This window comes from Biomphalaria glabrata, chromosome 11 (genome assembly GCF_947242115.1).
Source record: "Biomphalaria glabrata chromosome 11, xgBioGlab47.1, whole genome shotgun sequence".
NCBI lineage: Eukaryota > Metazoa > Mollusca > Gastropoda > Planorbidae > Biomphalaria > Biomphalaria glabrata.
Window position 1 is genome coordinate 17,412,248 of NC_074721.1, and position 16,269 is coordinate 17,428,516.

The 16,269-nt window shown below is 34.0% G+C and overlaps 1 protein-coding gene across 4 annotated transcripts; it reads left to right on the plus strand.

Moving 5' to 3' along the window:
- Positions 1-704: 704 nt before the first annotated feature.
- On the plus strand, positions 705-13,982 carry LOC106066462 (uncharacterized). Of its 4 annotated transcripts, none has more exons than XM_056004635.1 (3): positions 705-992; positions 4,631-4,766; positions 10,356-13,982. In XM_056004635.1, the coding sequence occupies exons 2-3, from the start codon at positions 4,636-4,638 to the stop codon at positions 11,314-11,316; spliced, it is 1,092 nt and encodes a 363-aa protein (XP_055860610.1). In that variant the 5' UTR covers positions 705-992; positions 4,631-4,635; the 3' UTR covers positions 11,317-13,982. The 4 variants fall into 4 exon arrangements, with proteins under 4 accessions (XP_055860610.1, XP_055860611.1, XP_055860609.1 ...); XM_056004636.1 differs by lacking the exon at positions 705-992 and adding an exon at positions 1,228-1,396; XM_056004634.1 differs by lacking the exon at positions 705-992 and adding an exon at positions 3,750-3,902.
- The last annotated feature ends 2,287 nt before the right edge of the window (positions 13,983-16,269 follow it).

The window sequence follows — 16,269 nt, forward strand, 5'->3', positions numbered from 1 at the left end:
CGAGTCAAAGCGCCATTAATCTCCACTGCCCGCAAGTTGCGACCTTGCAGGTCAGTTTGTAGGCCTGCTGTAACGAATGGTCTTGGTCGGAGACCGACGATTCCAGTTCTCACTGGAGCATACCTATTTTATATCAACTCACTCCGTCTGTCTGTATGTCTGTTTGGTACACATTTAGTGAATGCTTTTTCTCTTACGTCCCATTGTAAAAAGAAGTTAAATCTTTGCACAATGATTCAATTTACTCTACGACAAAATAAAATAAATCAATAAAAAATAAACAAAATACATTTAATCAATTAGTGGTAAAATAGTTTATATCATGTGAAATAGAAAGGAGAAATAAATCTTACAGTATTGAGAAATATGGGTGTAATTGTGTAGTTCTTCCCCCTTATATATTTTTTTTTAGAGAGAAATAGTCAGTATCTCGAGAGAGCGATAGAGAGAGAGAGAGAGAGGGGGGCAACGGAGAGGGAGTGTGTGGAAAGGGAGAAAGAGAGTTAGAGAGAGTGAGAGAGAGAGAGAGAAGCGTGAATGAGGGAAGAGTGAGAATAAGAAGGATGGAGGGAGGGAGAAATGGGGGAGGAAGGTAAAGATGGAGGGAGAGAATAAAAGGAGAGAGATAGAGAGAAATTAAGAAAGGGGAGTAGTAGAGAAGAAGAAGTGGAAACTAACAACCTCTAAAAGATTGGAAAATTTGTAAAGGTCATTTCTATAATTTGAGACTATCAGTTACGGATCTCTTGTTACGACCACTTCAAACGCAACACAGTTCGTGTTGTTTAGTAGCCAATTTTCTCCCTTCTTATCGTACTAGTGTCTTTTTGAACTCTCTACTTACAGTATGTGTTAAGCTCAGTTACTCAATTACTCATGTGCATTGGAAATGTATTCAAGCACGTTGGATAATTTGTTGCTCTAACCCAGTAGGAAGTAGCGTATTGTGTTATTGCTAATTCAGTATGGAACATCTTCAATTGTAAAGACAGGTAGGTTAACTTACTATGTACTTTTAGCTAGTTTAACATTAGAGCAGCTGACTTTCTAAATTCTATTTTAATCTGGTTAGTAAGAGTTAGCTTTTCTTTATTTGTTTTCTTTCGGGGATAGAGGCACGAATATAAACTAAGTTTCATAAAAATATGGAATCAAGATTAAAATAAAAACCAAACACCATGAAAAAAAAAACCACAACTGACTCAGAGCCATTATCAAGCAGTAGTATGCGAGAGCACTAAGCCCTGTGATGGAGTCCCGAGAGAGACAGGAAGAATGCCTCGCATGAGTGTCATGTAGTGCTTGATTTTTAAAGTGAAATGTTGCGGAAGATCTTAAACTAGTTTAACTTTGTTCGATGACAAGTCTGGTCAGGCACAAAAGTTGAAAACAAACAGTATGTATTCTATATCGACTTTTTATCTGTAAATGTTTGTATCAAACTATGATATTTATTTGTTTGTATCAACTTATAATCTAACGATGTTTGTATCAACCTATTATCTAAAGACATTTTTATCAAAGTATGATGTTAAGATGTGTGTATCAAAGTTTGATGTTAAGATGTTTGTATCATATGTATGATGTCAAGATGTTTGTATCAAAGTATGATGTTAATATGTTTGTATCAAAGTATGATGTTAAGATGTGTGTATCAAAATATGATGTTAAGATGTTTGTATCAAAGTATGATGTTAAGAGGTTTGTATCAAGGTTTGATGTCAAGATGTTTGTATCAAGGTTTGATGTGAAGATGTTTTAATGAGGTTTGATGTTAAGATGTTTGTATCAAAATATGCTATTAAAATGTTTGTATCAAAGTATGATGTTAAGATGTTTGTATCAAAGTTTGATGTTAAGATGTGTGTATCAAGGTGTGATGTTAAATTGTTTGTATCAAGGTATGATGTTAAGATGTTTGTATCACCTTATGATCTTAGGAGAATTGTATCAACTTATGATCCTAACATGTTATGAATGTTTTGTAAAAGCGAATATTTTACTCTAAATAAACGAATGAAGGATAGATATAACAAAATATTGAAACTTTTTCCTTACCTTACTTCCCTTTTCCCCCACACCTAAAAAAATTCCGATAAAGCGAAGGTATAAGCTAACTGAGATCTGATACAATTCTAATGGTCGGATTATAACTTCAGACTTAGAATACGTTGAGTAAAATATTCGTGGACGTTTATTTGCGACTAGTTTACTCTTACTAACTAATAAAGCTTGTCTTCGAGTCCGAAGATTAATGAGGAATGGAGTATTTCCCGTGGCTACGCGGCCCCAACTGTGAATTACATGTTTTGCCACAACCAAGGCAAAGCATAACTATTGTCCTCCGATGGTCGATTGCGATTTTCTGCGTCTGTCCTCGGCAACGGATTTTCTTTTCGTCTGAAATGTGTATACCGCGGCCTTTGTGAATGAAACCGCATGAAGCAGCTAAGGCAAGTTGGGGGTTAGGTTAGCTGCTCTTAAAAGCGTTTCCGGGCACCTCTGTTACGTCGACCGCCTGTTAGCTCACCAAAAAGAACTGCCTTTGGCATACGTTTGTCCCCCATACGGGATACGTGCCCTGCCCAGCATAACTGTCGGACCATAAGAAAACCTCTTATACTTATACTGTCATAACCGGCGTTCGCAAGGACATCGCTGTTTGTAGTGCTGTCTAGCAAACGTATGTTCATGATGGAGGGCAAACATCTTTGGTGAAAGCGTTCAAGCAGTCTAAGTAATTGATGAAAAATAAATTTAAACAACATTTGAAGCTTTCTTACCCCGTCACATTGCTCCCTATGGACGAAAACAAGCGAATGTATAAAATTCTAATGATAAGCCATTAGTATAGTTCCATGGCTAAGCCTATAGATCAATACGTACAAGACGGTGCGCAAGATGTTCCTGAACCTTTTTTTAAAACTCTTTTATCTATAGGGCCTAAATGCGGACATACCCGATGACATATAATCTGTTAAAGATAACGATTGTCTAGACCTCTAGTCAAATTTAAATTCATTTTTTATTATCCTTTGCTAAATAATAACGTTCAAACTAGAGTTTTTCCAGTGTGGCCAATTAGCTAGTAATTCTTTTCCTAAACATATAGATCAGCTGCAAAATTTCTAGGAAAATCGTTAGAGCGTTTTATTATACAGTGATTTGGGCAGTGGCGCGCCTTCCGTGTAAACAGTAACTGTCAGAGGGCTATGTCATTCACCAAAAAGTCTCAATCAATCTTTTTCTTTCTTCTAAGCCTCTGTCGCGTAGTTTAGACAAGTGTCCCAACTCTGTTTTGTTTTCTTCTCAGCAGCTTCTGTCTCGTAGTTTAGACAAGTGTCTTTTGCTTTGTCCCAACTCTGTGTGTTTTCCTCTACTCGTATTACTTGTACGGGGCGAGAGTGCCTTGTAGTTTTGTTTTGAATTGTTTTTGCTACGTCACAAAGTCCGGCGACATTTATTGGTCATTCGTTGTCCTGAGACAGTTCCCCCTTTGCATTTGTTTGAAATGGACGGTGTGTTAGTCTGTACTAGTTTCTTGGACTTATATTATTCAGTAGGATTTTTGAGACCCACGTTTAGGGTGAGTTACTTCGTAGTGATATCTCTTATTGTATGTTACGTATGAAGGTTGTCGCTGTTTCTTGTTTTGGAATAGAGGTTGAATTGTGTGTTTAATTCGTTTATAGGGTTCCAGTGTTGGAGTGGCAGGTACTGACCTCCAGTCTATGCCAGTGTGGGCGTCGCTTGTCGTCTCAGAAATATATTTATATATATATATTACAGTCTTCAGTGTCATTGTCAGATTGGCGATCATCGACGGCGTTGAGTGTCAGAGCAGTTACACATCAGTTGGTATCAGATGGGATCAGCTGAGGTCTTACTTTATTATTGCCGAGGTTGGTAGTTTTTGTGACGCCAGTCGGTCAGCGTCTGGTGGACTATGAAACCAGTGTGATAGCAGTAGCAAGGTGCTTATGTATTATTGAATAATATCTATCTATATATGTTATATTTATATATTATCTATTCATCATTATATCATTCTCATTGTACATATACATCTATCAGTATCATACAATTAAATTATTATTTTTTTGTTATTTAAACCATCCACATAGTTGGTTACTCTATGTACGACTGTGTATGAATGATGTTCTTGTCAGGTTGAACCTCGGGACCTTAATTGTGTACAGCTATATAACAACACAAAGAGATTCTGAACCTGACAGCCTCGTAAGATGAAAATCCGCTTGTAGTTATGTGTCGTCAGTCCGTCTGTCTGTAACATTGTTGTTTGAAAAATAAATCTGGAAAACCTTTGGAAAACGAAATTTCTCCTTTTTAAAAAAAAGATGAAATGTAATCTACGTAGGAAATCTCATTGTCGTTCAAATCTTCAGTTTGTTTTCAAGTTTAAATATGATTCATTGACATTTGACAATCAAAGCAAGACCATGGCTTGAATATTTCTTTCCCATTGACTGAGACCTCTGGAGGCGCATCTAAATATTTGATGTAACTGAAACTCTCTTCGTAGTCTTGTTTATTTTCACTATTGACATTTTTTTATAAATGACACAAAACATTGACTTATTTCTTCACTAATGCAAATAATTTATTTCAGCTAAAATGGTAGTGGGCGTGGTAATGTCAGTTATTGTCATTTCAATCTGGAGTTCCGCCTCTGCTACTAATGACACTGTGTTAACAATCAAGTATAATGGTACAAGAATTACATTCTCAAGATCAAATCTAGTTACGTAAGTAGTTTTAGCTTTATTTTGTACAAAGCTTTTATCAGCTCACTATATCTGTCTGTCTGGTAAAAAATTTGAAGACGTTTTATTTCTCCCAAACCCATTCTCGGATGATGTTCAAACTTTGTACAAATATTTATTAGCATAGACAAGACATGAGTCAATACAAAAACATCTAATTAGTAAATTAATTAGTGGTTATTAATTATTTTGTTTGATACCAACAAGAAAAATGATTCATAGTATTAATAGATACGGTTAAATATGTCGGGTTTAGTCCCCTTTAATAATTGTTATCTTATCTTCTTCTTATCTTATATAATACAGACGTTACTTCAAAAAAGAAGATGATTACGTCCTACGCGTCATGCATTTAGTCATGCATATCAACCAATGACTTAAATTCTGCCAAGTCACTGGTTTTCCTGGCTAGCTCAGGCAACCCATTCCATGCTCTAATAGCACTAGGGAAGAAGGAGTATTTGTACAAATTTGTCCTAGCATATGGGACGAGGAATGTGCCTTTATCTTTGTGTCTTTCAGAGTATTTTATTAAACTTTGTTTTTGTATTTGAAGATTATGGTTCAGTGTTTTATGTATGATTGCTACTTTACTTTTGAGCCTTCTGTCCTGAAGGCTTTCTAAATTTAGTGATTTTACTAAAGTTGTTACTCTAGTCAAATGTGAATATTCATTTGTTATGAATCGCACTGCTCTATTTTGTGTCTGTTCTAGTTTCTTAATGTTTTCTTGAGTTGAGGGGTCCCAAACAGAGGATGCATATTCTATTATTGGCCTAACCAAGGTTAAATAACATTTTAGTTTTATGTTCTTATTTGATTTATAGAAATTTCTTTTAATAAATCCTAATGCTTTGTTTGATTTTTTTGTAGTTTCATCAATATGTGGATTCCATGACAGTTTTTCATTTATTATAACACCTAGGTATTTTGCGTTTTTAGTCTGTGTTACTGGTTTGCCATGAATAAGATAAGTGGAATTAATTTGTTTTAGTTTTTTTGTTACTCTTAACAACTGACATTTTTCTGGGTGGAAAGACATGCTCCAATTTGATTCCCATTTCTGTAATTCATCTAATTCTCTTTGTAAAATATCTGTGTCTTGTGTTGTTTTTATTGTTCTATATATTATGCAATCGTCTGCAAATAATCTGACTTTTGTTCCTGAACTAATGCAATTTGGTAAATCATTTATGTAAATTAAAAATAGTAGTGGACCCAAGACTGTTCCTTGAGGTACACCTGAGTTTACTGTTATCGGTGTTGATTTAGAGCCATTTATTATTACAGTTTGTTCTCTCCCTATCAGAAAGTCTTTAATCCACTGATGCAGTGGACCATTAATGCCGAAATATTTTAATTTTTTAAGCAAACTATGGTGGTGAACTTTGTCAAAAGCCTTAGAAAAATCTAGTAAGATAGCATCTATTTGTTCACTATTATCTAAACCTTTTGAAAAATCATCAATTAGTCCTATTAGTTGTGTTTCACATGATCTATATTTCCTAAAGCCATGTTGGTATGGTGTGAGGACATTATGTTTGTCTAAGTGGTTTATGATGTTGCTACATATTATGTGTTCTAGGATTTTACATGTGATGCTGGTAAGTGATACTGGTCTGTAGTTTCCTGGGTCAGATTTTTCTCCTTTTTTAAATAGGGGGGTGACATTAGCTTCTTTCCAGTCCTTTGGTACTCTGCCCTGGTTAAGTGAAGCCTGAAAGAGTATTTTGAACACTGGGGCTAGCTCATTACTTAGTTCTTTGAGTAATCTAGCTGGAATACCATCAGGTCCAGAAGCTTTATTTGGTTTGGTGTTGGCTAATAGTTTTTGAATTCCATTTTCTTGTACTACTATATCTTCTATGTTGTCTACTTGGTTCAAATTCAGTAATATGTCTTTGTCTCCTGGGGCTGAGGATGCTGATGCAAAGTATTTGTTTAGAATGTTTGCTTTAGTTTCATTATCATTATGTATTATGTTATGTTCATCTTTTAATGGCGCTACGCCTGTTGTTTCCATTTTCTTAGACTTAATGTATGACCATAGGTTTTTGTTGTTGTCTTTAGATATTACATTGTTTATGTATTCACTCTGCAGCTGTCTGCTTACTTTTTGGGTTAAATGTTTAATTTTTATATACTTTTTGTAAACTCTTTCTGCATTAGTTTCTTTAAATTTTCTATATAGGTTTTCCTTCTGTTTACAAAGCTTCTTTAGTCTATTATTAAACCAGCATTTATTTATTTTGTTTGATGTGTATTTAGTTGGTATTTGATTTTCTATAATGCTTTTAAGATGGTTTTTAATGAAATTCCAGAGGTCATCGACTGGTTGGTTAATGTCTTTTTCTAATAAGAATGTTTGTTGAAAGTTTAATGCAGCTTGGTGTAGTTGTGTTAGGTTACATTTATTCCAGAGTAAGATTTTTCTTTTGGGTTTTGTATTGGCTACTGCTTTTATCTGACTGTGTATTTTTATGATCTCATGGTCTGATAGACCAGGGATAATATCATAATCAACTACTAATCCAGGTCTGTTGGTTAAGAAGAGATCTAATGTGTTGTTTAATCTAGTTGGCTTTTTAATGATTTGATCTAAACTTAGGTTGTGTAAAGTTTCTATGAAAAGCTCATTTATGTCCTTAAGGTTTTGGTGTTTATCTATGGTTAGTGTTTTCCAATTTATATCAGGTAGGTTGAAATCACCCATAATCCAAAAAACTGCATTTTTATTTGTCTCTTTAAGTGTCGTAATCTGATTACATAGTTCCTGCATGTATTCTAAACTAGAATTTGGTGGTCTGTAAATGCTGCCTATTATTAGGGATGTTGAGGTGGTATTAATTTTACAAAATGTTGATTCTATATTTTTTGAGTTAGGTAAGGTAATTTCTTCTGCTATAAGAGTGTTTTTTATTGCTAAAAGGACTCCTCCATGATTATCAGCCCTATCTTTTCTAAAAATTTCATAATTACTATTGAAAATTTCTGCATTATAAATTTCAGGATGTAGCCAAGTTTCTGTGCCTGCAATTATGTCTGGTTTCTCACATTCTAATAAAATTTCTAAGTCTGCTGTTTTGTTCCTAATGCTTTGAAAATTTATTACTAAGGTTTTAAGGTATTTTGGTGTTACTTCTTTAGTAGGTTTGTTTAGTGAGGCTGTTGTATTAATTTTAGTAGATTTAGGTTTAACAGGAGTGGATCTGGCTAGTGGTTGGTGAGTTTGGTTTGGGATGGTGTTTAGGATGTTGTATGGGTTAGAAGTGTCTGCATCAAAGGAATCAAACAGTCCTGATGTAAACTGAGGTAACCCACACGGTACACAGTGCCATGATGCATCTTTGTTGCCTAAGGCATAATACACAGGTGTATTCATATGGAGACATGATGCATGGTACCATTCATCGCAGGTGTCACATTGAATGGCTTTCTGTTTCATGGTGCATACTTTTTTGCAGATGTTGCATCTATCTTTAGATCTAGGCCCTGGATTTGACTCTACATCTCCTGCTATTAATATTAACAGTGATAGGTATTTATTTCTGCTGTGTCTGATTGAGAACTTCCATTTGTGATGGGTAATCTTCTTTAGTGTTATGGATGTGTATGTTAGGTTATTTTTTAAGTTGCTTTGATCTAAAGTGTGATGATTGATTATGACTGTTGTTTCTTTTTTAAGTTTAGTGTTGACTAAGGTAGATCTGGTTCTGTGTTCAGCTAGTATGTATTTAGTAATTATTAGGATTAATAGCCAGAGCAATTTCATGATGACTTGTTGATTTTAGTTTTTAAAGGGGTCTAGTCTAAATCTAGTTTAAGGTTTACAATGCCTAATTTATGTCTAAATCTAAATTGAAAGCTAATTTACAATGACAATTAAATCAAATGAAATGGTTTATTAAATTCAAAATATGGACCTAGACTAGATCTAATTCTAGATCAATATATTTACGTGTATAATTAACTATATAGAATATTACTATTAGTTATTATTAGTAGTATTAGTAGATGATTAGTAGATCTAAAGCCTTAATTAAAGTCTAAGTCTAACACTAAAACTAGACTAGACTGACTTGACTAGGTCCTAGGTCTAGATTTCTAGATCTAGTCCTAAGGGCTAAGCTAAGAGTTGTTAATTTGAATTAATTAGTATGAAAAAAAATGCTGAATTAAGTTAAATATATAATTTAAAGATATTAGTTTATTAGTTAAATAGCTTTTTTAATGAATTTGGTTTGATTTTAATACAACAAAACGAAAAATTTAACTCATCTCTTATAACAGTAAACAGGGAGCAGCCATCTTGCCAAGAGCGCGTAACACTTTTTCTCCCTCACACATTCTCCGATCAAGTTGATACTTTAAACAATCATTTATTGTACCTAACAAAACATGAATCAGTAAACAAAAATAACCAATTAGTCAATTAATTATTGGTAATTAATTATTTTGTTGGATATGGAAAATTAAAAATGAAAATATATATGACAATTTTTAAACATCTGTTCTGATGTTCAATTTGAGTTGCAGAGGAAAAATATAGATTTACACAATTATGTCTTCAGTAAAAACAACGTAGGAGACACAACAGAGCTGCATTTAAATGTTCCTGTAAAATTCCAAAGCTGTTATCAAAAGGAAATCATTTTTTCTCTTTCCCATCAACATACAAGGTTAAACTGGACTTAGTGCGTAACAAACGTAACAAATAAGCAAAGAAATAGACCGGATGTAGCCACTAGAGGAGAATTTTGCCTTGTTTTGGCTAATTTAAAGCTGGACATTTCTAATATTGTCAGAAGGCAGGAGGTTCCCATTAGCTTTATTTCATTTTTTAGTGATTAACTATAAAAAAAAATAAAAAATAAATTTACAATTAAACCTAAGAATAGTTGATTCTGATATTCCCAACTTAAATAAATTGTGTGTGTAATCAATTAAGTTATTTGACATAATTTTTGTTTAATTTGTTTTCTCACGCTTCTTTCTTTGTATTTTTCTTAGATTGGTCGTGGGTGGGGGGGGGGGGGGCGCTGGCGGATGTTTTTAAGGAAAAAATATGAAAAGGAGCGGTAGATCAAAAAAAGGGTTTAAGACTTTTCTAAATAGTATATACGTTTAGCCTTTAAATATTCGAAAATCCTATTAAGTACTGACATGATATCTGGATATATTAACGGTCCCCATTCTCAAATAGCTTAGGGCTTTTTCAAGTCTAAAGCCGGCTCTGGTTGTCATCGACAATAAATAATTGTGCAAAATTTTAACTTGATCTGACGATGGGAAGTGAAAGATGAGACGTGTAAAAGAATCAACCCAGACAGACAGACAGACAAACAGAGAGAGTGAAATAAGCTTTGTAATAGCCGAACAATTTAGTTTCCGTTTGTTCATAAAAAGGACGTCTAATTTTAATTCAAAACTGTGAGGTGAATTAATAAATACGCCCAGAGTGTAATTAGGATAAACTGTCTGGAGTTACAACTTAACTACCCACCACTACATCCAGAGTTATCAAACTAAATATTACATTTTAAAACTTTTAATTTATATTTCTCTTTCCAGATTCTATGTGTGTCTTTGCAACAAAGTCAGGAGTCCTTGTTTGGCTCGGTCGGAAAAAAAATTTCAGAATGTTTCTGAGGTTGACATTAACATTGTATCAGGAAAATACGCCGGCGAAAGTGAAGACAATTTAGTGAGCACGTGTAAGGTCGGTGAAGATAAAAGCGGTGAATTCCTGATCAACTGTACTAAAGTAGTCCACAGCAAGCCTGTTATTTCCATCCATTTTTCAGACGTTACAAAGAAACTCAACGATACTTGTGTTGGTTCTTTTGTCAACATAGAACTGGTTAATGCAAGACTAATGTCTGGGTCTCCTGACGTCATAATATCTAATGAGACCTCGCAAATTACTGGTTCCGAGCGTCCCAAAATTTCCACGAAAGAGCCTGTTCTCTCTCACGATTATATTATTATAATGGCCGTTCTACTAACAATGTCGTGCGCATGCATAGCGATCTTTGTGCTTTTGTCCATGTTAAGACATAAAGGCTGGAAATGTATGAACTGTCCGCTGTATAAAAATACGACCAGCGCGAACATTAAAAATGAGCAACCAGAATCGCATTACGCATTCATTGACGATATCTGCTCTAATCCACCTACCAAGTATTCTGGTTTGAGAAACATATCAAGAAATATTCAGCACACGTATAATACGTCCAATGCAAGCAGAAAGGATGTGTCATTTGATTCTTTCCCTCCGATAAAGACTAGTAGAGGATCAAGCAATAACTCGCTCTCTGTTGTGGAAATATACAATGTGGCATCCAATGTCACGGGTCTTCCAGACAAAACTGATCAGAATAGCAGTTTTGACAGCACTAATAATAATGTATACAGCAATGACAACTCTAAATTTGATCCGTACTACGAAGAAAACTTGTATAAAACGCCGAAATGTCAATTGGAAGACATTGACTCAGGGCCAAACTACAGTGTTGTAAATTTGAATGAATAGGCTTTTCAATGAGAATAACAAAAAAGTACAGAGACTTGATTTTTAACATTTCTTAAGACGAAAGCCTGATTCTAGGATTAAGCGTTGGCTCTATGCTTTAAGTGTTTATGTATTAGAACATTGTATGAGGAAGTAAAATTTGAAAAGTCTGAAACACAAACAGTTTCAAAAAAGTTATCAACCTAATAAAATACACAGAAAGTCACAAAGATTCTTATTCCTTATGCTAGGCCAAATTTGTACAAATGTTCCTTCAATGCCATTACAGCATGGAACAAATTGCCTAAATCAGCCAGGAAAACATACATGACTAGTTTGACACGTAGATGTGCTGAGGATGTAATTATCTTCTCTTTTGAAGGAACGTCTTGAACTAATAATATAATATAATTCAGAACATGTATTAACCTATATTTTGAGGAGTCCTTTCCCTACGTATCGATGTCATATTAATTAACTTTAAGACAGAGGGGCTCATTAATTGCTCAGAAGACCCGTCATTATAGCCATGAAAGCGACTTCATTTATTATTGACTGGATTCTTAACCACTCAAAGTGCTGCTACAAGAGTTCTTCACACTTCCTGGTCAGAATCTACTTGGGAACATGGTAGCCCTTTTTTTGTTTTGAAACTGTCCAACTTACTTTTCATCTAGACTAGATCTTGCGAGTTATAAATCAGAAGTCTAGATCAGGATCTAGTTCTAGATGTCTATATGGAAGTACTAATAAATAATTGCAGAATTTTGCAATATCCTAACGTGGTAGGTACTTGGAGCTGACGTGCCAAAGTACAGGCTCGATATCCGGCTTGAGCAAACATTTTGTTTAATAATATTTTATATTTTATTTTATTTTAAGTTGTACAACGGAGGTATTGTCTTTTTAAAAAAAATGTATTTTGTGTAATGTTTTTCTTTTTTTTTTTTTAGCACGAATAGCATAAAATTTTTATTAATTTTTGTTATTAAAAAGTCTGTACTCTGCGTCGTATTCATCTAGCCAGCTTCTTTGCTGCTGAGTCGTAGACTCTTGTGCAGTCTGTGCCATGAGTTTTTTGTTCATCTATCATGCAGGATTGTTGGGGTAGTGTCTCAAGTGAATTGAGGTATTCAACGAAGCTATGTTGAACAGCTTCATATGCAGTGTCTCCAGTGTCCTGGGTATATGGGTTTTATTCTGAGTGAAAACTGTACGTTTAATATTGCATTTAATATTCGTTTTCAGTATTGTTTTGAAAAGATTGTAGACATATTATTATACGCTCATTGTTCCATTCCATTATCTGCATTTATATTTTAAATAAGCCATTCTTTTTGGAGCGGTGTATATTTAAGAAATAGACTTGACACAGACTATATACCTTGACATGTTTTTATAATTACGCTTTATATATATATATATATATATATATATATATATATATATATATATATATATATAATCGGGTGCTTTTAATATTAAATGCTATCTTGGAGGTACTTAAAGAAATGGCAGAATAGCGAAACTATTTTTTGTAAATATGTATTTTCTCTATGTCTCGACCGGGCCTTTAAAAAATTGCAAATACTCACCTTTTATCTTAGATGGAGGCAATATTGATATTGGTATTTTCGAAGATCCAAATCTAAACTTCAGGAGCGCGAGTGATAAAGTGCTGGGCTTCCGTGTCGACGGGTCTTGGGTTTGAATCCCGATGACAACCGGAAATTTCAATTAAAGATTTTGAGCACGCTAATGAGTCCATTCTAGTTTAATGGGTACCTGAATGACTTAGAGGTTAGGGTTAGGGTTAGGGGCAAGTAAAAGAGGTTTGTCTTTGTGCTGTCTTTCGTTGACCGTGGGTCACGGAAACTATGACCTTCACATCATCTGCCTAACGCAAGGTCTGAAAGGGTACTACTAGATTTCACAGAGTGTGGGGGAGTGTTGAAATGTCGACAGTTGATTTGAAATGGAAGAAAAATTAGGGGGTTTTGAACAAATAAATAATATGTTGCCTAAAAAATATTTTAACTTAACAAAGCATGATTGTTTGAGATACTAGATTATTTTGAGAAAGTTAAAAATATGTCTTAATTAGGCTAAATTTTTTTCGCTTGAAAAATTTTGCAAAACATGAAATGGATGGGCTAAAGTTTTGATAATAATAAATAATAGTGAGAATAAATGTACGGGCATAGAAAGTCTATATACCACTCAGTCACTGATCTATCACAAAATCTATGGAACCGCCGAACGGATATGCATGAATTTATTTTCACAATTTGCTCGTATCTCTTAGGTGCTCACTGAGAAACGGTTTTGACAGATTCGTAATTTAAGCGCTGAAATTCGCGGGAAAAAAAACGCGAGCCTTCTTATAAACATTTATATTAATTCTTCGGTAGCTCCTCGAAATTGTGCAATCTATGAGCTTTAATACCAATTTGTAATAGCACTGAATATAATTATACATAATATATATGCACAGCCTGGGAAATTAATGTACAAGCTTGACCGATGTGTGAAGCTAAATTTGGAGAATTGAGAATGTGCAATAAAGTTGTTCATTTGGTCAACTAGGTGAGAATTTGAATATCTGAATATTGGTTTGAGTATTTAGTGACCTGTACGGCAATGTACATGCCTTTTGGTTCATGGAATACATGCTAATAAGCTAATAAGCGTTTTTGAGAATTTCTATCTTAGTTACTTAGACAGAGCTGAGACTAGAGACAGACAGACGGTACATATAAGAAAACCGTATATATATATATATATAAACAAGGTTACAAAGACGGATAGTATGGAAACACAAACTCAAAATCGGCCCCCGAAGTGATTCATCCAGACAGGTAAAAAGGCAGGTTTCAATATTTTCAGAAAGAACATCAGAATTCTATCACAGACAAATGACATAGAAAAATGGAGAAAGAAGGTTGACAGATCCTGTGTGCTGCCCCAGCGGACAAGCCGACCAAAGGATAGGTGAAAGTAAATGTGAAGTTAGATGTGAACCTGGCCTAACTAATGTCTTATAATAAATATCTAATTGATCTAATTGTTTTGTAAAGGGTCAATCTCTTATTGAAATCCTTAAGAAAAAAAAATTCTTAAGTTAAGTGTTCTATGGTATAGGAACATCACTGCAGTTCCCGCAATAATATGTAAAAATACTTACTAATTGTTATTTTAAATTATGTCCAACTTATATGCATACCAAAATGGATTTTTTCTCTTTGAAAAAAAGGAAACATTTTATGTGTTAATGTAGTAGTAAATATGACAGAACTTACTTAACTTAGCAATACAAATGTTAAAAAAAAATTGTTTACAAAAAATCTAAAACCATTTACATTAATGTGTTTGCAATGGATATAATAACCACGACCCCTACTAAAGAGCCTCACTCCTCTGTTACTATTTATAGTTTTAAAAGTGGTGTATTTTTATGAAAAAACTGTTTGCATATGTGATTTAAAAATTAGATTTTTCGCTATCAGAAAAGAAAAAAGTAGCTGTTGCAACAGAACTTTGACTGGTCTAAAATATTAGGATGTCGGATTTTCACTATCTCTTCTAGTTTCCGAGATCTAAACAGGACGGACGGACGGACAGACATTCCACACAAAACTAATAGCGTCTTTTCCCCTTTCGGGGGCCGCTAAAAAAGGAACTGGTAAAAAAAAAAAGTTGAAGCTATTAATACGAGTAAGAATTGTCTTTGATTTCTAATAATATAACTGTTGTGACACGGTTACTATGTGTGGTCAACCGTGACACACGGTCAAGTGTTGGGTATCGGAGAGTTAGGGGACTTGTGGGAAGTCGAGTTTTATTTTTTTTTTTGCTGGAAGTTAAGATAGTCTAAGGGGCATGAACTTTGAACTTATGTCTAGTCATAAATTTACATCCTGTATCAATGTATGTCGTTACTGCTATTAAAAATGTATCAAATTAATTCCGTAAAAAATTATACTATACATTTCAGGCGTCCCTTCAAAGATAAGATAATTACGTCTTGCGCGTATTCTCGTGTTTATCTAGTTGTTTATGTTGGTTAGAGACTAAAACTCTGCTCATTTATTGGTTTTCCTGGATGATCTATGCTCTAATCGCACTAAGAAGCACTTATTCGAATTTGTCCTAGCTTAACATTTTAGTGTAATAAAAATCCACGCTAAAAAAAAGGTATGCTGAGGATTTTGACTACAAATGTTCGATACTTAACAATGTGAAGGACGAACTATTAAATGTTGCAAAGTAAATAATAAACAAGAAGAACATTTTTAAAAAACTTTTTTAAAAAAAAAGCTTATATTTAGTGTAATTGATCTGATAGTTTGGATCAGGCATGTCATTTTATTCACCATTCCTCTAGACATAATATATCTGTGCGATTAGAATTATTTTGACCAATGGTTTTTGTTTAGCTTTTAGCTTTCTCAGTGCCCAATGTTCCGATCACTTGTCTGGACCAGTTGTGAAAAAGTTGTGGGGGGGGGGGGGTATTTGAGTCAATGGTATTGTCTTCGCATAAAAAAAAAACCAACCTGTTCAGCCAGGACTTACGCTTATTCAAGGGGACTATTTCAACTTATACCGCCACATCTGTCAAGTACGATTTCTTTCCCTTTTTCAAGATTGTTGATAACTTTGAACGATCAAGCACATAACCCTTAAGCTAGTTTCTAACTGACACATCAGCTGTTTATTAATTAAGGACGCCATTCTAGGTAACACCAATAGTTAACAATGAAAATGACTCGTATATACTGAATAGCATAACCAATATAGAACATACATACTAACATCCTTCCCTTTCTACAGCTTAACGAAATCAACTTAAATAATTCTTGTAATTAACAAAATAAAATATAATGAGTGAGATATCTCAAGTTCTTAAAGTATTATTATAAACAGCAAATAGACAACAAAAAATATTAATTTAAACATGATATCCGAACACAT